General features: G+C 40.6%; 1 protein-coding gene across 6 annotated transcripts in view; it reads left to right on the top strand.

The window, feature by feature from the left end:
* Positions 1-3,302: 3,302 nt before the first annotated feature.
* RAPGEF2 (Rap guanine nucleotide exchange factor 2) overlaps positions 3,303-20,701 on the top strand; it is a 248,415-nt gene continuing 231,016 nt past the window's right edge. For all 6 annotated transcript variants that reach the window (XM_040471433.1, XM_040471408.1, XM_040471417.1 and 3 more), the window contains exon 1: positions 3,303-3,472. In XM_040471433.1, coding sequence (XP_040327367.1) covers positions 3,404-3,472 — 69 coding nt within the window. In that variant the 5' untranslated portion in view covers positions 3,303-3,403. The remainder of the gene's footprint in view (positions 3,473-20,701) is intronic.

Raw genomic sequence — 20,701 nt, 5'->3', positions numbered from 1 at the left:
TTCTTTCTTTCTTTCTTTCTTTCTTTCTTTCTTTCTTTCTCTTTCTCTCCATTCCCCTCCCCTCCCCTCTCCTCTCCTCTCCTTTCCTTTCCTCTCCTTTCCTTTCCTTTGCAGAGAAGTGACTTGAGCTAGAGTGAAAAGACTCACTCTGGCTGCTGTGTTCAAAGTAGACTTCTGGAGGCAAGGATAGAAAAAAGGGAGATGAGGTTGTTGGTAATCACAAAGTGCAGGCAAAGGGCGATGCTGGCTTGGACAAGGTAGAGGTGGTAGGTAGAGGTTAGATTCCAGATACGGTACTTTGAAGGTTGAGCCGACAAGTTACTGACACTTGTGGGGTGTAACAGAAAGGAAGGAGTCAAGAAAGACTCCAAAGGTTTTCACTTGAGCAATGGGAACGATGTACATGGCATTAACTGGAATGAGGAAAACTGTGGGTGGGGCACTACTGGGGCAGGATATCTAGACCCTGGTTTGCACACATTAATTCTTAGATGTCTATTAGACACCAGATGGAGATGTCAGGTATATTTTTTCACCTCACTAGATTTTATTTTTTTCTTCTCTCTTTAAATTTTTTTTTAAATGTTTGTTAATTTTTGAGAGAGAGAAAGAGACAGAGTGTGAGCCAGGGAGGGCAGAGAGAGAGAGGGAGACACAGACTCTGAAGCAGGCTCCGGGCTCTGAGCTGTCAGCACAGCCTGACACGGGGCTCGAACCCACCAACTATGGATCATGACCTGAGCCAAAGTTGGACGCCTAACTGACTGAGCCACCCAGGGACCCCTCTTCTCTTTTTACAGAGCTGTAATAGTATTTATTCATGTTCCTTTGCTTTCAGTGTGGTGGTCTATGTCATTGAGAATTTGATGCTGGGGCTCCACAAAGGGGTGAAAAGATGTGGGGAAGCAGTTTCAGCAAAAGTAATAAAAAAAGGTCTAGAGATACAATTTATAACTCAGATCTGGTTTCACAAGGTTGGGTAGTCCCTTCTCTAGGAAGCCACACAATCTGTTTAATGACAAAAAGGTGACTTGGGGACCCCAAAATGTTTGCCCACAACTGACCCATTCTATGTGTTTAAAATAAACTAGATGTTAAAAAGTATGTTTGGACATTTGAAAAAAGTTCAATATAGTAGATCATAAAAGTAACAACCATCCTCTAAGTGTAGCCTCCACACAGACATCAAAACATGAACTTATTGGGAAGGAGGGGGGAGAAGGGTGAGGAGGCAGATAAAAATAAAACCGTAGGACCAGAACAGCAGACCTGTCCCTGGTGCTCGGCTGACCTTACCCACCTTGACCTGGCTCAGAAAGGGAGAGGGAGAGGTAAATGAAAAAGCAGGAGAGGTGACATCTTAAAAGGCTATGTTATGGTGTCCTCTGCACCACGTGAGTCCTATTTGGAAATCTGGGGTCTGGAGAATGAGATTTGCTCTGCCTCGATGCAAAGCCAGATCTGCCAATGTTTCTGATTATGTCACAGACCTTGCCGTCCGGGTCTCTTGCTAATGACTGATCACCTTTAAATTTGGCATGTTTGTGCGTCTGGGGATGGTACTGGATCCAGTGTGAAACTGGCAGTTTTCCATGTCCTTAATCTCCTGGTCATTAAAGTCTCTGAAGGTGGCAGTAAGCACGGAAGGCAGGAGAGGAAATCTTTCCCTGCAGCAAGCTACAAATAAGCAAAATAAAAACCTTATAGGATTTATCGCCTCTGGAGCCAAACCCTGGGTTCAAAATGAATGCCCACTACAGCCCATGCCTGCGGGCCAGACTTCTGCTCCGGGTCAACTTTCAGCCCCCTCGGCCTCGGCGTGGCGCCATGAGTCTGAGAGGGCGACTGGACTATGCAGTGTCTCCCAGGAACCGGGTGGGATGTGGGTACGCGGCACGGCGTGAGACAGGGAAGGGGTGGGGAGAGGAGAGCCCTACGCTTGCACCCGGGCACCGGGACTCGCGTCGCCCCCTCGGGGCCAGGTGGTGCGGGACTCCAGCCAGCTCAGCCGAGGGCGCTGCGACCCTCCGGCGGCCCGAGCGCCGGCCTCACCTGGCGGCGACCGAAGGTGCTGCTCCGGTGGGAGGGCGCGGCCGACGGGCGGGCGCAGGGAGCGCGAGGAGGCGGGACCGAGCGCGACGGGGACGCCCCGCCCCCCGATGATGCGGCGCCAGCCGACTCGCCTCCGCCTTGTCACTCACTCCTCACCATGGTTGCAGCACAAAGCAACAAGCCCCGGAGGCCGCTTCCTCCCTGAGGAGCGGCTCCGGCGGCCGGAGAAGGCGCAGGAGGAGGAAGAGGCGGAGGAAGCGGAGGGGGAGTCGCTGCTTCCCAAATACTCTCTCCGAGGGGGCTGTGCGCGGCTCTCGGCTCCTGGCCCTCCGCCCTCGGACGCCCGCCGCCGGGAGTCCGGACCTGGGCTGCCCGCGGCCCCCTCTTCCCCCTCCCCCGCCCCGCGCAAACCGGGAACAAAGTTGCCGAGAGCGACTGGGCCGGAGGTCTGCAGCCCCGGCCGGGTGCTCTGGCCGCGGCGGCGCCGGCGCCGGGGCAGCTCCGCTCCGGGCGAGCTGATGGGGGGAGGCGGTGGCGGCGGAGCCCACGGCGGCGGCCCGAGCAGCAGAGGCGGCGGCGGCGGCGGCGGGGCGGCCCGAGGGGATGCAGCAGCAGTCGGGAGGGACGGCCGAGCCCAATAGACGGAGACTAGGAGCGGTGGCGGCGGCGGCGATCGGGCTTCGCAGCGCCCGGACCTGAGCCAGTCGTCCCGACGGCGGCTGCGGCGCCCAAGTGCCGGAGGACTGGGGACGCGGGAGATCCGAGTGCTTCGCGGAGACTCCCGGGTGGCGGCGTGAGCCCCTGAGAGGAGGGGGCGACCGTCCGCGCCGGAGGGGAGAGGAGGCCCGTCTGCCTGCAGCCTTCCCCTTCTTTACTGTCGCTTGTACCTCCCTAAAAATAACTCAGGCCCGCCGGGGCCAGGAGGAGACGCCACTGTCCCCGGAGTGGAGCCGGGGGAGGCGTGTCGAGCCAGGCCCGGAGGGAGCCGGGCGCGCCAGGAAGCCTTTCCCGGCTGAGCGGCGAGGAAGAAGAGGAGGAGGAAGGGGAGTTCCCGGTCGCGGAGCGCCCGCAGGGACCCTCCGGGCCGCGGGGCTCGGGAGCTGCGCGCTGCCCGCCCCCTTCGCGCGGCCTCGCTCTCCCGCCGGGTCTCCTGAGCGCCTGTCCCGCGCTCCGGGCCGCCGGGCCCAGCGGAGCCGCCCCCCGTAGGCCCCGCCGCCGCCGCGGTTTGGCTTATTAGCCGCCGGCGGGCGGGCAGGCGGGCGGAGCGCGCAGGGCGGAGGCAGCGGCTGCGCTGGGCCGGGAGGAGGCCGACGAGGGTGCGGAGCGGCCCCGGCCGGGCCCACGGGGGGAGATGGCGTCCTACGTGGATAACAGCTTCCGCCAAGCGGTGATGAAGAACCCCGCCGAGAGGACCCCCCAGGTGAGACTCGCCGGGACTTGGCTGGATTTGTGCCTCGCAGGCTGCGCCCTTTCCCGTTCCAGTCTCCCCTTCCTGACACGGTTGGCCCCGCGCACCCCACTTCTCGCATTAGGACCCCTAACTTCCCATGGCGTTTCATCTCTGTATCTTTTCCCCGGGTCGTCCTGGGTTTATTTTTCCCTCTCCTCGATATTCTCCTTTTCTCTGCCCTCCCCATTACTGACCTTCCCCCTACGTTTGCTAGGCGGAGGAGGGAATTCTCCAATTAGCTTCTCCTCTTCCCAGTGGTACACTAGGGCTTCTGAGTCTCGGGGGGAGGGGGGACTCACCTCCCCGTGGCCAGCTACTCCCGCCGCCCTGGCTGCAGGCCCCTTTCCTTCCCAGGCTTGTGGCCCCCTTTACCTTTCGAGTTCTGTGGTGTTTGGAAAGGTATAGGAAGGAAACTTGTATAGCTCTGCGAAAGACTAATCCGTGTTGACCTTCTAAAGTAAAACATTGGGATGTTTGTGTATTTAGTATTTTGCTTCTTTGAAAAAGGGATGCTGCTTTCCAGTGCAGGGGAAGAAAAGTTGATTAGCTAGCTTAGTGCCTTTGGTTTAAATTGCGGGCATAACTGCAGAGCAGGCATATTCAGATACACCCCCGGAAAGGGCACCCTGCGGATTCTTTTGGTGTTGCACAACCTTGTCAGAATTAGATAAGTTTGTTAACCTTTATACGTTCGTTTACCATCGGGCTTATTTTTCCTTTTTCTTTAAGTGGAGTTGTTGCTGATGGTGTCGGATTTGGTCGCTTCAAGTGGGACTGGAGAGGGGGAAATTGTATAAAAATGTGGTGGTTAGATTTTTTTTTTTTTTTTTTGCTTTTAGTTGCTGACTGGCTAATGACGCATATTCCTAAGCATTGGGATGGTAACTACAGGGGATCCTGCTGCCAACCCTCTTGTCAAATAAGCCCTTCTGATCCTTGGGACCATCAGACATTTAGGATCTGATGCCTGAAAGAGTTGCTTCGCTGGTTAGGTGTTGGACGCCATCTGTTCATACCCAAATGCTCTCCTTCTCTTATGTTGATTATTATTATTTAATGTGGGGAGAACAGAATAAAATAGAATCTTTCACTGGCTGCCATTGGACAAGGCCCAAGAATGGCACCTGGTACCGGTTTCTGATTTTTCATTTTTCCTGATGGAGCCATCACATCTGGGGGATCATAGATCACACATATTTACTAAAAGAGTGGAAGATGTGTGATAATTTTACGAGAATATTTATTTCACTGTGTCTCCGGAAAGTTCCAATTCTAAAGGATTATTTTATCAAAGCCAAGCAGTGTCCTGCTTTGATCTTGTCCCTCCGTGGGTGTTGCACTGCCTCCCATGTGCCTTCCTCCTCTACTGTTTGTTTTAAAATTGTCAATTGAATCAGTCTTCTGCATGTGAAAATGCATGTTGTGTGATGGAAAAGCAAATTTCAGTGAGATATGTCAATTCCTTTCAGTGTTTGAAGTGCCAAATGAAATCATACAAGTTGAGAATATTACAACCCAGCAAGGCAAGTTGAGAATATTAGAACCTAGAAAGGTGGGTCAGAAAATGATGTCATAGGCCTTTAGTGGAAATTAGAGGGTGGGGGGTGAGGAGAGTTGTGCCTTTAGCTGATTAATTAGAATAGCAATGACTTAAAACCTATCAGCTGGGGGGGGGGGGGGTTGCACCAAAGAAGACTGGAAGAGACAAAACCTCCACTGTGAAAGCATGTGGATTGTGCCAGATAAATGAACTGTTAAACTTTCCTCTTCTTGTGCCAGTTGTGTAGAATAGAGTAAAAACTGACCTAGCATAGAACTTGGCCTGATTCAGAAGTGGGCCAGTTACTACTAACACTGCAAGATGAAAGCTTCATTGATAATCTGAAAGCACATTTCCCTCCACCAAACCTTCATAGGAAAAGTAAACACAGAGAAAGCTATCAAACATTTTGAACATTAAGTATCAGCCGTGTTAACTTTGATGTTCATTTGGTTATTACTAACACAAACGTCATGTTTGCTTATTATTGTGTTAAAGTAGCTTGAAATGTGAATGTTTTCCCATCCTTACCTGCCTTGTCAAAAATAATCTTGTAAAAGTTTGATATGGTCCCAAAAGTAAAAAACATGTTTTGGTAGAAGGTGCTTTTTATATTGAGTGCTTTGTTAAGGACCGGAAGTTATTTTGTACTATTTTCTCATTCATGCTTGAGAGTTAGACTTTTGTAATATGAAGAAAACAAATGTATTAAATAAACTTGGTATCATGAAAAGAAGGATGTGAATTAGGAAAGTTTTTAGGTAGTTATAAAAGTAATTTTTTTAAATGGTATATGTAAAACAGCCACATCTCATTTCTTCCTAGTTAATAATACTACTTTGTCCTCACTATTGAAATTTTTTGGGCTCTTGCACCTTTCGATTTAGATGTTAACTCATGAATTTTTCAGCTGAGAGTTCATAACAGTGTTAAGACTTAATTCTTTGCAAAGTCACTTAGTCATAATGAGAGGGCTGAAAAAATACCTTTTGCCCAGAGAACTTTAAATTATGAGAATCTGCACAAAAGAATATCTCTGGTAAATATTTAACTTTTGAATCTAGTGGGAAGAATTGTGTTTATTACAGTTACATTTTCCATTTGAGGTTCTTTTTATCATTGTTTATGAGCAGTTTCATATTTTCATTTGATAACTTACACTTTGATTATATTTTAGCTCATTTTGGGGCTCTAGTAGTAAATCTTTGGTTCTTATGTAGTTTTTGTTCAAAAAACACAACTAAATGATTTTTGTGCAAATAAAAAAAATTTTTTTTAACGTTTACTTATTTTTGAGAGATAGAGACAGAGCACGAGTGGGGAAGGGGCAGAGAGAGAGGGAGACACAGAATCTGAAGCAGGCTCCAGGTCTGAGCTGTCAGCACAGAGCCCCACGCGGGACTCCAACTCACGGAGATCATGACCTGAGCTGAAGTTAGACGCTTAACCGACCGAGCCACTCAGGTGCCCTGACTTTTGTGCAATTTTGAAAAGCATGTTTCACTAAGTAATGTGTGTTTGGCCATAAGCATTTCCCTTTTCTAACAATGATATTTGAATTTGTAGGTTAAAAAATATACACATTTTTAACTGAAATACTAATTTCAGACTGTATTAGCATGTGACTTTGAACGGGTGAGTACTTAAATTTCTGGTAAAAATTAACATTCTTTTGTAATATTAGTAGAAACTTAGTTGCCTTCATATAAGCTTTTAAACATTTAGTAATTAACAGTTCCATAATTAGCTTTGCATATCTTGGCTGAGATTCAAAATGAATGTCTCCAACTGCATTGCTGTATGTGGACTGGTTTAATGTAGTTCTTCTCAGACCCTGGGCTTTAACAGAACAGTTACAAAAAATAATAATAAAATAAAACTAAGAAAAGCAAGAGGACTACTCAGTTGCTAACTTGTTTCATTTTTTCCCTTCAAGAAAGGATGTAAAACAACAAAATAAGCCATAACCTTCTATTATCATTTTATTAAAGTCTTGCCCTTTAATAAGAAAGGGAGGTTACACTATCATTCCAAAGCTTAGTTCTTGAAATCAAAAATTCTTTGATTCATAAGAAAACTACCTATTTGTGGTTTTATGGTTTTTAATATTTCTGTGGGTGTGAAAACAACTTTAGGTGGATTTTGTGGGGAGTTAAATGATAACATGAGGTCTACCTTTGGTGATATTTGAAATTCAAGTCACATATAGTAACAGTGGGATATAAATTGACTATCTGAAGTAAGGATATAAAAACCTTTTAAAAACACAGACTGTGCTTCTTATTTGAAAACTTGTTTTTTAGTTACTTATTTTGTAAAATAAATTTTATAGGTAAGGAAGAATTGTAATTACCTGAAGTAACTTTGATCTAGACTAGAAAGATAAGGAAATGTGGTGATAGTTCTTTGATATCTGAATTTTATGAGCCATTCCCTCTCCTCACCTTGTTTTTGGCACCAGACAATTCTCTCCTCTGTAAATGAGGATAATAGCTTCCTGAGGTTGTTTTGTGGATTAAGTGAAAGAAAATACACTTACTATTTAGTGCAATATCTAATAGTAGTTATCATTATAGCACATTACAAAAAAATTTTTTTAATGTTTATTTTTGAGACAGCGGTAGAGACACAGAGCATGAGTGGGGAGGGACAGAGAGGGAGGGAGACACAGAGTCCAAAGCAGGCTCCAGGCTCTGAGCTGTCAGCACAGAGCCTGATGGGAGGCTCCAACTGTGAGATCATGACCTGAGCTGAAGTCGGAAGCTTAACCAACTGAGCCACTCAGGCGCCCCTCATCGTAGAACATTTTAATGAGATACTTTTTACCAGACCTTAGGGAATTCAAAGATGAGATGAGACATCTGTCCCTCAGGTAACTCACCAGTGTATTGTATCTTTTTTTTTTTTTTTCAACGTTTATTTATTTTTGGGACAGAGAGAGACAGAGCATGAACGGGCGAGGGGCAGAGAGAGAGGGAGACACAGAATCGGAAACAGGCTCCAGGCTCTGAGCCATCAGCCCAGAGCCCGACGCGGGGCTCGAACTCACGGACCGCGAGATCGTGACCTGGCTGAAGTCGGACGCTTAACCGACTGCGCCACCCAGGCGCCCCTGTATTGTATCTTTTAAGTAGGATGTGATTCATTAGTGCCGTAGCAGATGTCCTATGCCAAAACTGAAGAGGCTGTGGGCTCTCTGGGTGAGATGTCCTGTGCTAACACTGAAGAGGCTGTGAACTTTTTAGACAACCATGTAGTGAGTCTTAGGGTAGTAGGAATTTACCAGTCAGTGGACTAGGGGGCATGCAGGCTATTCCAGACTGACCTGCTGTCATACAAGTAGCACACGTGGTTGTAAGAAAATACGTGTAGGCCTTTGTTCCCTGTGCTTGGAGCCACGGGAGTGAATAGGAGGTGGGGAGTTATTTCACTGGAGTGTAGATGGTTGTGGTTGGAAGGAGAGGAGAGGAGACCAAGAATTTGTTAAAGGCTGATGTCTGTTCTTCAGGCTTGAGGTGGTTGGGAGCTTGATTTACATGGTGGAGATAGAGTAGAATTATTGCAGTAGTAGGATTTGTTGGACAGGCTGGCTGAATGAATGTGTGCACATTTATATCAGCTACTAATTGTATCAAACGATGTGCACATGATGCTAGTTAAGCCTAATCACGGCAAATGGTACTGATCAGCATTTCCTAATTCATAAGAAAAATTTCTAAGTTGCTAAATTTTTTTTATTAATAAAAATTTTTTTAACTTATACTTTTTTTCCCCCTTAAACTTTGATATCTTCTACATTTTGGAATCTAAGAAAATTTTTTTTTGTTTATTTTATTTATTTTGAGAGAGAGAAAGAGAACAAGTGGGGAGGGGCACAGAGTGAGGGGGAGACAGAATCCCAAGCAGGCTCTGTGCTGTCAGGGCAGAGCTGACATGGTGCTCGAACCCACGAAGTGTGAGATGACCTGAGCCAAAGTCAAGAATCAGACACTTAACCAACTGAGCCACCCAGGTGCCCCTCTACCTTCTGGAATCTATTGTAAAATATCTGATTTATCATATGCTGAATAGGTTAGTATTTCTTAATTTGTAATGATGTGGTTTTTAAGCATTCTGTCCTTTGGAAGAGATTAATATCTCAATTTAAGAAGGAAAAATGGATTTATTTATATAAAAATGCACCATTGACTTATGATGGCACAAGGTAACGATTGTAGTAAGTGTTTGAGAACAGTTCCTTACTCCCCATACCATTTTTGTTTCAATAGGTTGATGTTGATAAGTTAGGTAGGAGAAGCCAGTTATAGTACATATTATTGCTCTTTTGTAGCATTGTCAGAGATTGAGTTAGTCAAAATATGTATAGTAGTTATAACGTCAGCCTTTGTGTGGAGAAAAACAAGCTGATTGCTACTTTATTTAGGCTGTTAGGATTTTATCTTTTCAGGAAAAAAAAAATAAAACCCTCTGGTCTCACATGCTAATTAACCACTACTTTACTGAACTGATTACCTTATGTGTTTCTTGTTGTACTCAGGTGTTTCCTTTTCTCCTTCAGTTTGTGAAAGGGTTACCTTTGTGGTCCTGGTGGGCTTAGTTTTTGTGGGGTGGGAAGTTTAGTTCTTGCATTTTAAATTGTCTTGGCTCCACAATTTCTGTGCTTTCACATCCTTAATCATAAAAAGTGTTTTGGAGGAGTTGGCATTTGTCACTTGAAGGGGAACTTTGTTTCGTCGTTGGAACTAAACCCTCTTTTTTCTTGCTGTAGTTTCTCATTGCTTGTCTTCTTGCAAGTTGAAAATCATAAATTGTGGGTGTTTAGGATTCCTCAAATACCTTAATATGAGCTAAATGAATTGAAATAAAAATGTATATTTTGATCCTATTAACAGTTGGTAGTTTAGTTGACAAACCAACACTCACCATAATAATTGGCCATTAGCACTTTCCTGTTCTTTAGCTCATGGTATTTGCTGCCACTCAACATAAAAGCTACTAAGAAGAGATGAAACCCTAAAGAAGAATTAGCCATTAGCTGGTTATTCTGAAGAGACCTGGTAGTAACTTTCTGAGAAGCTACCTAGCAATCAGTGGATCTGAAGGGTTGAGGCACACTGATGATTATCTGATTTCTCCTGAGTATTCACTCAAGTAAAAACTCATTATCTTTTTTTTTAAACTTGGTAGTTTCAGATAATTGATTCACATGTAGTTGTAAGAAATAATGCAGAGATCATGTGAACCCTTTACCCAGTTTTCTCCATTAACAGCCTTTTGTGCAACTAGAATATCACAACCAAGATATTGGCATTCGTACAGTCTAGATACAGAACAATCCATCACCATAAGAATTCCTCCTGTTGCCCTTGCGTAGACACAATCATTCCCTGACCCTGCCTCTGTCAAGGACTAATCTGTTCTCCATTGGTAAAATTTTGTCATTTAAAAAGTGTTAAATACATGGAATCATACAATATTTGACCTTTGGGATTGGCTTTTTTTCACTCAGCATAATGAAAGCTTATTACCTTTTGGCTAAAATGAATTTCTACTATTGTCATTGAGTGGTTTGAGTTGTGTTCCTGAAATACCAAGGGAGTGGGAGTTAAAGTGGATTTAAATAGTGACAATGATGAGAAAATTCCATGTTAATATGTATAAAATAATAACCAAAGATTATAAGGTCTTGAATGAGCAAGAGTTGTGATGGTATAACCCATTGGGATATTTCAATACATATAATTTCTTTCCATAAAATTTTTTTGGGGGGGTCATAATGGAAGTGGTAAATCTAACCATAGCTATCAATGATCCCTCATTAAACAAAACAAAACAACAAACCCTTGATCATCCCTAACTGAAGTGACATTTTTACAATTCAGAAGAAAGTCTAATGAATGTATTTACAAAGGAGTCCCAGTGGTCAGTTTGAACAGCAAAACAGTTATAACTTCTGAGGGAAAAATATCCATGAGCTCATACCAATATAAGTAAATAATTGAATAAATAGATAAGTGGGGGAGAAGAGATTGCTCTTTGTTACTGTAGAATTCCAATTAAAAAAAGTATTCAGAAAGAATGATGGAAATAGAAAATCACAAGTAGACAAACATCATAATGTTGTAAGCAAGAATCCTCAGTTGATGTCAAAATTAGTGGGTGAAAATATGATGAGAGATATATATCGGATATCGTCAGAATATTTGCATAGTCTCAAATTATCTCCCCAAGATTAATTAATTAAAAGAGGAAATCAGGGGCTCCTGGGTGGCTCAGTCAGTTAAGCGTTCGACTTCGGCTCAAGTCATAATCTCATGGTTTGTGGGTTCAAGCCCTGCATCAGGCTCTGTGCTGACAGCTCAGAGCCTGGAGCCTCCTTCAGATTCTGTGTCTCCCTCTCTCTCTGCTTCTGTCCCCCTCACGCTCTGTGTCTCTCACTGTCTCTCAAAAATAAGTAAACATTAAAAAAATTAAAAAAAACCAAAAAGCAAAAGGAGAAATCAGTGCTTTTTAGTGAGGAAAACTGGTAGACACTAAGTGAACCAGGTTAATCAAAGTTATATCACCAGTGCGAAGTAACAAAACTCAACTGAGTAAATTTAAGGATCTAATTGGCTTTATTGAATGGTTCTTGAACCAGGCAGCATCCCATCTAGCAAACAGGAAGGAGCTCCCAGAAGATTTAGAAAATAGAAGGCAGAAGGGAGAAGGGATAATGAAAGCAGATTACTTCATCTTCCTCTGGAGGATGGAAAGGATCTATGTGGCAAGCTACCTCATTGGTGTTGACCAGTTAAGACTAATTATTAAGTCTTGGTTTGGTTACGTGGGTTTAGTGCAAGTGACTCCACTTTGGGCCTGTTGTTTCTTTTTAACCCCAGTAATAATAAGACATATCATCCAACCTTATGCTACATTGAGAAGGGTACATTTGTGATAGTATTCTTACTAAAAATACTTCAACCTAAATGTCAGAAAATATCAGGCAAACTCAAATTTTAGGACATTCTACAAAGTAACTGTACAGTGCTCAAAAGCGTCCAGAAATGCTGAAGAATTGTTACGGATTGAGTCTAAGGAAATGTGGTAACTAAATGAGTTGTGAGATTCTGGATTAGATTCTGGACCAGCAAAAAAAAAAAAAGAAAAAAATGGTACTAGGAAAGTTGGTGAAATTTTATCAGTTAGATAATTTTACTATGGTTATTTTATTTGTTAAATTATGGGAAGCTAGATGAATACATAGGATCTCTGAACTGTTTTTGTCTGACTTTTTTATTCTAAAGTTATTTCAAAATTAAGTTAAAAAAAGGCATAGCTTTTGGAGTTTTATTGTGACTCTGATAAGGGGCCTCAAATTAAGATACTTTGAAAAATCATCTTTTTCCTGAATAATGACTTAATCTTATTGAAGAGCCTAGTCCTTTCTAGCTAAATATTTTGTATGCTTTGGACCATTAATGATGTGGGTGAAGCAATATATTAGTTGGAAGAAATTTAAAGTGCACATACACACTAACGGATAAGTGGACAAGAAGAGCTGAAATAAGTTTTTAACTGTTCACCTTTATTCCTATCTGAATCTTGTAGATATTCACAAAATGCCATATATTTTACCAGTTTTGAATGTTTCATAATCCTGAATTTTAGTGACTCTGTACATTTGGTATAAGAAAAAACGTAGGAAATAAAATGTTCCATGTACATTAAGTACAATAGAAAAGAAATTGTGGTAGTAGCTTAAGGAAATGAGTCTAGGTGAAATTAAGGTTGTAGATTCTCTCCTTTCTCTTTTCCTTTCCTGTGAATGTAAAAATTATCTAAATTATTACTTTTGGTGGGCATGAGGGGGTGGAGGGAAGGAAGAGGCAAGGGTGTGTTTAAGATGGTCAGAGGCACTATTACTACTATGGAGGTGATAATACTATCTAAGCTGAATGTGGTCCGTACTTTCAGTACTTTTTAGGACTTTTTGTATTAGAATAAAAAAAAGGAATTTCTTTTAAATCCATTCAAAGTAGAAATATCTTTTTTAAAAAAAAAAAAATTTTTTTTATTCATATGTACACCTTTGTATTTCAGTTATAAAGCCAACTTCTGCCATCCATCCCCTTTCCCAGCCCTCTTCTCCTTCAATTAGCCACTTACTTTTCCTATTTATTGTGGTAAATACTGGAGAATGCATGCTGTATTTGTATATTAAGTACTTTTTTTTCTTCTGAAAAAAACTGGCACTGGAAGATTGGATTAAAAATATAGCACCTAATATTTGAGATAACTACAAATAAATTATGTCTGAAATTATTTACTATTTTTAATTATAAAGATATAAACCACTTAGTTTCTGTATTTTAAGAGTTTTTATGTTTGATGTTTTCAGTAATAAATTACATTTGAGGGCACAAGTGAAAAAGAAAAGAGTTGACCGGGCTTTAAAGTAACTAAAGTCTTCAAAATAAAAAATGTGAAAAAATGTAGGTGTAGGCGAAACCTATTTATTTTAACATTCATTGAGTTCTGTATATATAACTGTATTATTCAAGCTATGATATGTTATGCAGTCTTGCAAACTCTTGTTTCTTTTAAGCTCACTCAAATTTATTAGAAAATACGTGGTGAAGTTAGAAATATTTGGCCATCTCAGTTACATTACTTATTGTATTAAGAAACTGCTTCATCAAATGTGTACATTTCCAAACAACCAGAGAGGAGTTTTAAAAAGTTAAGAGTTTAAAATAATGAAATGCAGTAGCATAAAAAGCCAACAATTGAGGTAAGGAGAATTTGACTGCCTTTCAGTTTTGTTCCTAATCTCCATTCATGTAGAGCTGGAAGAAATTGAGGAGCAAACTTGAGGGGGCAAATTTCATCTGCACACCTGTCCCTTGTCTTTCTATTTAGGAGACCACAAACTTCTTTTAGAGGCAGACAATGTAGGACCCAAAAGTTCGTTCCAGCATGAATCTCCAGATCCAATGATTGGGATGAATGGGAATTCCTATCTTGATTCCATTTTCTTTGGTATGGTTTAAATCTATATCACACAGAGAAAACTCTGTGTGGGAGGTAACATGGTAAAGTCATTTTTCTTTAGAAGTCCTTGTTCCCACTTTATGTATTCTGGGCTGGCTATTTTCCTTTGTACTTATACATTTATATCTTTAACTGTATTCACAGAATAGTTGTTCTGAGTTCAGTTAGTGTTATTTCCTTCATGTGACCTAGTCCTTATGTATGATCTTGGATTTTGATGTCAAACTCCTTTGTGGTCCGGGGCTGGTTACCTAACTTTAATGGGTTTCAGACCTTTGGATTTAATGGACTATTAAAATTTCATAAAACACTGGGGCACTGACATTGATTTGTCACTTATTTTGCCAGCTAAGCATGTTAAAATGAATGTAAACTCGTTCTCCACTATTCCTATTTCATAAAAGAAAGGACATTTTGATGTAAAAATAGAAAATCACAGAATAAATTAATTTAGCTTTGTTTTATTATGTTACGGTTTTGTCAAGGATTGACGAAAGTTTTTACCTTCATCAAGGATTGATGGGTGTGTATGGTAATATTACCTCATATTGTGAAGATTAAATGTGTTCATATATGTTAAAGTTCTTTGACAGTCTCTGGCATAAATAATTTAATGAATAGTTAATAGTTAACAGTTTAATACTTTAATGTTTGTTATTAATATTATTTTTCAATTAATTGGTATTCATTTACAATCCGATCTTTTCCCCTCAGATAATCTTTCTTTTTTTTTTTCTTAATGTTTATTTATTATTGAGAGAGGGAGAGTGTGCACAAGTGAGGGAGGGGCAGAGAGAGAAGGAGACAGAGGATTTGAAGCAGGCTCTGCACTCAATGCAGAGCCCGATGCAGGGCTCGAACCCACAAACCCTGAGACCATGACCTGAGCTGAAGTCGGATGCTTAACTGACTGAACCATCCAGGCGCCCCTCCCTTACATAATTTTTTATCATTAGTGTGCCTTATAGCTAATTCACCAAAGTGATTTGTTAGATGAGTCAATTTCATAGGCTTGATTCATAGCATAAATTGTGTTTGGATTGCATCAGTCTACAGGTAACCAAAAACTATACACATAGGCTTAGTTATGGTCTTATTTTTCTCACACAACAAGAAATCTAAAGGTAGGTAGTGTAGGATTGGTGTAGATGCTCAGAGATGTCATTAAGGAAACTAGCTCAGTCTCCTACCAAATCCTAGTCAGTGATTTTGGTTTTAGTCACAAGATGACAGCTGCCCCACCAAGCAGAAGAGAAGGGAGAATGTTTTCTTGGTAAGCGCTCATCTTTTATTTGGAAGGAAAGCCCTTTCAGGGTACTTATCATTGGCCAGAGCTGTGTCACATGCCTACTACTAGTAGCAAAGGAGGCTGGGAATTCAAGTATTTTGCTTTCAAGCCTCCATATTACAGAAAGGCAGGAAAGAAAGAGATTAAGATGAATGAGTGCTGTGAGCTGATAGTATTTGTCCAACTTACTTTGTGTAGGAAACAGATGATTGTAGTAAGTTTATGCAGTAATTCTCTGGAGATCTCTTTGAAAATCTTACTGGATTATATAGCTACATTATTATAGTTACAGTTATGGAATCATACAGATATGTAACTGCTTGGTTCACTTATTAGGTATATGGTTATTAATTTTCTGAACAGCAATCTCTTATTTGAAAATAGAGATAAAAAATACCAGTGGGTTGAACCTTATATGTAAATATAAATACATAAAGTTTTTGATATTTATTGAATATCAATGCCACTTTTAAATGTAATCATTTCTATGTGGTAACTGTTGATTTACACATTGATTTAAAGTTATGGGGCTCCTGGGTGGCTCAGTCGGTTGAGCGTCCGACTTCAGCTCAGGTCACGATCTCGCGGTCCGCGAGTTCGAGCCCCGCGTCGGGCTCTGGACTGATGGCTCAGAGCCTGGAGCCTGCTTCTGATTCTGTGTCTCCCTCTCTCTCTGCCCCTCCCCCATTCATGCTGTGTCTCTCTCTCTCTCAAAAATAAATAAACGTTAAAAAAAATTAAAGTTAAACGTAGGCTTACATTTCTCTCTTTTTTTAATGTTTATTTATTTTTGAGAGAGAGTGAGAGAGAGTGAGTGAGGGAGAGACAGAGAGGGAACAGAGGATCCAGAGGCTCTGTGCTGTCAGCGGAGAGCCTGATGTGGGGCTCGAACTCACGAACTGTGAGATCATGACCTGAATCAAAGTCAGATGCTTAACCAACTGAGCCATCCAGGCACCTCTAGGCTTATATTTCTAAATTAGTTACTCTTGTTTCAAATTTACTCCATTTTTAAAATTTCAGAAATTTTCCTTTTTTAATGTGCTCCATTTGTGTGTCTTATATTACTACGTGTAGTAATACTTTGTTATTTTTCTGTGACTTTAAGGCTACAATTGTCATTCCTCCCAGAAGTTGAGTCATCACTTTATACATACATATACATTTGTATACAAAACATTTGTGAAAGATAGCTGTTTAGTTTTCTGTACTTTGTTGAGTCCATACGTCTGTCATAAACATGTCTTTAAGAAAAATGGTTTGACATTGAATGTTACACAAGACTAGTTTTGACACTAAAACTTCAAGTATGCAAGGTGTCCTGCCTTAGTGCAATTGTGTTTAGTTATGGGCTTTTTATGGTAGCATTCAAGATTTATATAGATCAATCGTGCTTATGTGTAGTGAGGTCAGTTAAACAATTTGCTATTAGGAGCTAATGACTAGAAATGTTATTGGAAAGAGTCATGGTTATTTGTCATTTAAAAATAGTGTGTGTTTTCATAAGTTACTTGTTTGAGGTGGGTGAGGTGGAGTGTAATGTCTGAAATTGGAGTCTGAGTTAGGACCCTGATTTCATTTAAACTGGATTAGCTTGCACTGTATCTATCAACCTCACTAGAGAGCTTACTGGTCAGGGACTTAACTATCCATCTTTCAAGCTCAGGACTTGGCATACCCCTTGGTGCAGAATTAGAGCTAATAAATATTTAATGACTTGATCTTTCTTTCCTGAGAGTTTGAGATACAGGGGGAAAAGTAATTAAATTCTTCCATATTAATAACAAGTTGAATAAGAGCTTGAAAAGGAGAAATAATTTTTGGTTCAGTTTCTGTAACACGTAAGTCCTCCTTTTTTATAGCAACATGTCCTTTGTGGGACAAAGTTATTTTTATTGAGTATCAGGCAGTTGCCTCCCTGTGAAACATCACTTTGGTGTTAATATTTTAAACTGTCATTTGCATGGTGTTTTCATTGGCATTTAACAGAGAGTATAAATTTTTTCTCTGGGTTCCTGGGACACTTTGTCCTATTATGCAAATTTATTACTTTGAGATTTTTGATTATTGTCAGGAACAGTAATTTAAATTAATGACAGACCCAAGTTACAAAATTAAATTCAGTTCTAGTATCTAGGGCTAATTTTCTGACTGTTACTAAGTAGAGATTCTAGCCTTGACCCATTTTAATAGATAAGACCATTTTTTAATTGTAGAATGACTTATATGCTAATATATTAACTTAAGAGGTGGTGTTAGGAATAGATTAAATATACTCTATTGAAATCTTACTCAACTTACTGATTACATATAAAACTCTAAGAAAAAGTAAGCTGTTAGAAAATTTATTCTAAGTAAACTTGTTGTAGATTTTTAGCAAGAGACATTACTTAAATACATAGAGGAGTGTTTAACTTTCACTTCACTGTCTTCAGCTTTTCACCAGTACTTTATTTTTAATTTTGACATGTAACTTCTTCATGGAAGATGATGTGATTTCTGGAGTATCTGGAAGGCCCCTAATCCTTAGAATGATTCCCTTACCTTCTGATGATGCCTATAGTGACAGAGAGAGAGAGAGAGAGAGAGAGAGAGAGAGAGAAGTGTTAGGAAAACATATCAGTATTGGTTCTTGGTATTGAGTGGAACCTTAGATCATTGTCCCATAGACCTGTAGATGGGCCCTGGGAAGCTTCTGAGGGGCCTTTGCAGAGGCCTGGAGATCTAGCCTAGCTTGCACACTTAAGTTTTTATTAGAAAAAGGAGATTCACTACTAAAAAAATGTCAAAAATCCCTGATCTAGTTTGGACTCCTGAATAGAGGAAATAAACAAGAGTAGTTCAGTGAATTTCTCCATGTCAACAGAGACAGAGCCAGCAAGCTCAAAAATTTAATCCTCTGCATCAGGGTGAGCAAACTATTGCCCTTGGACCAAATTCAACCCATAGCCTGTTTTTCTGTGTAAAGTTTTATTGGAACACAGCCATGCTCATTCTTTACATATTGTCTGTGGCTGTTTTCATGTTATTGAGGCTGAGTCGAGTAGCTGACAGAGACTATGTGGCCTGCAAAGCCTGAAGCATTTTACTGTCTGGCTCTTTACAGAAAAAGTTTGCCCTTTCCCTTAGACTTTCATCTATGTGAAAATGCAGATACTTTTGGAAGTGTGAGTGTGGGGTGATTATTCAGTACTGCTATCAGTTAAACCTCTGAGAAGTGGAAAGTTCCTTTTTAATATTTGATAGGGTGAGGAGTGGACCAAACTTTGCTATGAGAGTGTATTTTATAATTTTGAGGGGCTCTTTCTATTAATATAGCAATATCATCAGCAAAATTTTGTCTTTATTTCTAATTAGATGCCTTAGATTTAAGTGTGTGTGTTTTGTCTGTTGAGTATTAGATAACCACAGAGTTCTTTAGGAGTTGTTTATAATGTAGTTCTGAGCAGATTCAATTAAATGATTAGGTTTCCTGTATGGTCTGCTCTACAGCTTAGAGAACTTCAGAATAAAGAAGATGGGCTAGAAATATATATATTGATTTGGTCAGAACATTAAGTCACCTGACCGTGATTTTTCTTTCTCATTTAGTATTATTTTAACTCAGCATTTGTTTATCTGTACAGTGATTTTTAGGAAATGTCAGTAAATTGCTTGAACTCTTTAGTGATTACAGTTATGAATGTTACAGTTACTATTCCATAGTCTATTATTAGTCAATTTATTTTTTTTAAGTTTTTGTTTAAAAAATTTTTTAATGTTTTTATTTATTTTTGAGAGAGAGATCAAGAGAGAGAGAGGGAGAGAGAACAAGTGGGAGGAAGGCAGAGAGAAAGGGAGACACAGAATCCGAGGCAGGATCCAGGCTCTGAGCTGTCAGCACACCCCGATGTGGGGCTTGAACCCACAGACTGTGAGATCATGACCTGAGCTGTAGTCAGATGCTTAACTGACTGAACCACCACCCAGATGCCCCTATTATTAGTCAATTTGTAAAATGAAAAACTTCAGGAACTTTTTGAAGAGTCACCCATATTGTAAATTATTTTTCTTGGCACATGTCATATATTTTTAATTCTTGTTTATTTCAAGGTAAGATGACTTTATGGAAGTTTTGTTTTTTGTTTAACAGAAAACAAATTTTTTACCATAGAAATAAATGCTGTACTATTAATGAATGAAGTTGATGGAAATGAAGGAAATGAAATGAAACATTGATTTTCAGTTCTGTTAATCCATGAGCTTTGTGTTCTATTTCTTAAACACCTTTGTAAATAAATAAATTATGTTAGACCTTTATTTTGCCGACTATACCCGTAAAAACTTAGGAACCATTCCAGTTGAGTACTTAGAAAGTTAACTGCTTGAGAGGTAAATTTACTCACTGATTCTTAGCGAGGTTATTTTCTGTTTGTGATGGAACATTTAATTACATGTTTCACTTTTGTTATACTGAAAGTGTTAATTCCTTTATATTTTGCATATACTGTATAAGAAATATCTTGCTGACTGCCTTAGTGGTTACAAAAATGTGTGTTTCGCTGCCTTCTGGTTGGCTTACAGGCTTGAAGGATTGAATCATGCTAGGTTAAGAATTTCTAGTGTGTTCCATATGCGGTGGGGAATCACTGGAGGCTTTTGAATCCAGGCAGTGAGTCAGGATAGTGCTTGAAGACAAACAATTCTGTAGTGTTAGGATGAATGAGAAAGTCATGGAAGACAGGAAAGGCATACCCTTAAACTAGACTGGTTGCACTTGATCAGACATTATGTGGGGATGGATCTCCATCAGTTTGGAGTGAAACAGACCAACTTGGGAGAGGATGAGGGACCAACAGTGGCTCAGGACTATGCTCAAAATCAGTGACTGTATTATTTTATTTTTTTGTGACTGTTCTGAATGATCAATTATGGTGTAAGAGCAAGATACATGACTGTTTTTGTATTTATATTAGGAGTATGTTAAGAGTAATGTCTTACTAATTTAGCACTGTGTGTTAACTATACTGAAATCAAAATCAAAACAAGACAAAACAACTACAAAAAAGGAATAACATCTTACAGTCCATTGACTGTAGACTGTGGGGATAAAGTAAATGAGGAAGTTTGATTTGTCAGGAAAGCCAAAGAGGAGTTTGAAGAGCGGTAGGGGCATGGAATATGGGTTCTTATTTATCTTTTTTTGGTGTGTGTGTGTGGGGGGGGGTAGCATTAAACACATTAAGTTTTTCTTTCCTGGATTGTCTCTTGGGCCCTCAGTGAGAACTTGCAACTGGTTTTAGGGCTTGCTCAAGGATTCAGTATGTCTTCTATACCTGCAAGCCTGTAATCATTTTGT

This window comes from Herpailurus yagouaroundi, unplaced genomic scaffold, assembly GCF_014898765.1.
Source record: "Herpailurus yagouaroundi ecotype Mexico unplaced genomic scaffold, PumYag 28, whole genome shotgun sequence".
Lineage (NCBI taxonomy): Eukaryota > Metazoa > Chordata > Mammalia > Carnivora > Felidae > Herpailurus > Herpailurus yagouaroundi.
This window is presented reverse-complemented; position numbering and strand designations above follow the sequence as displayed.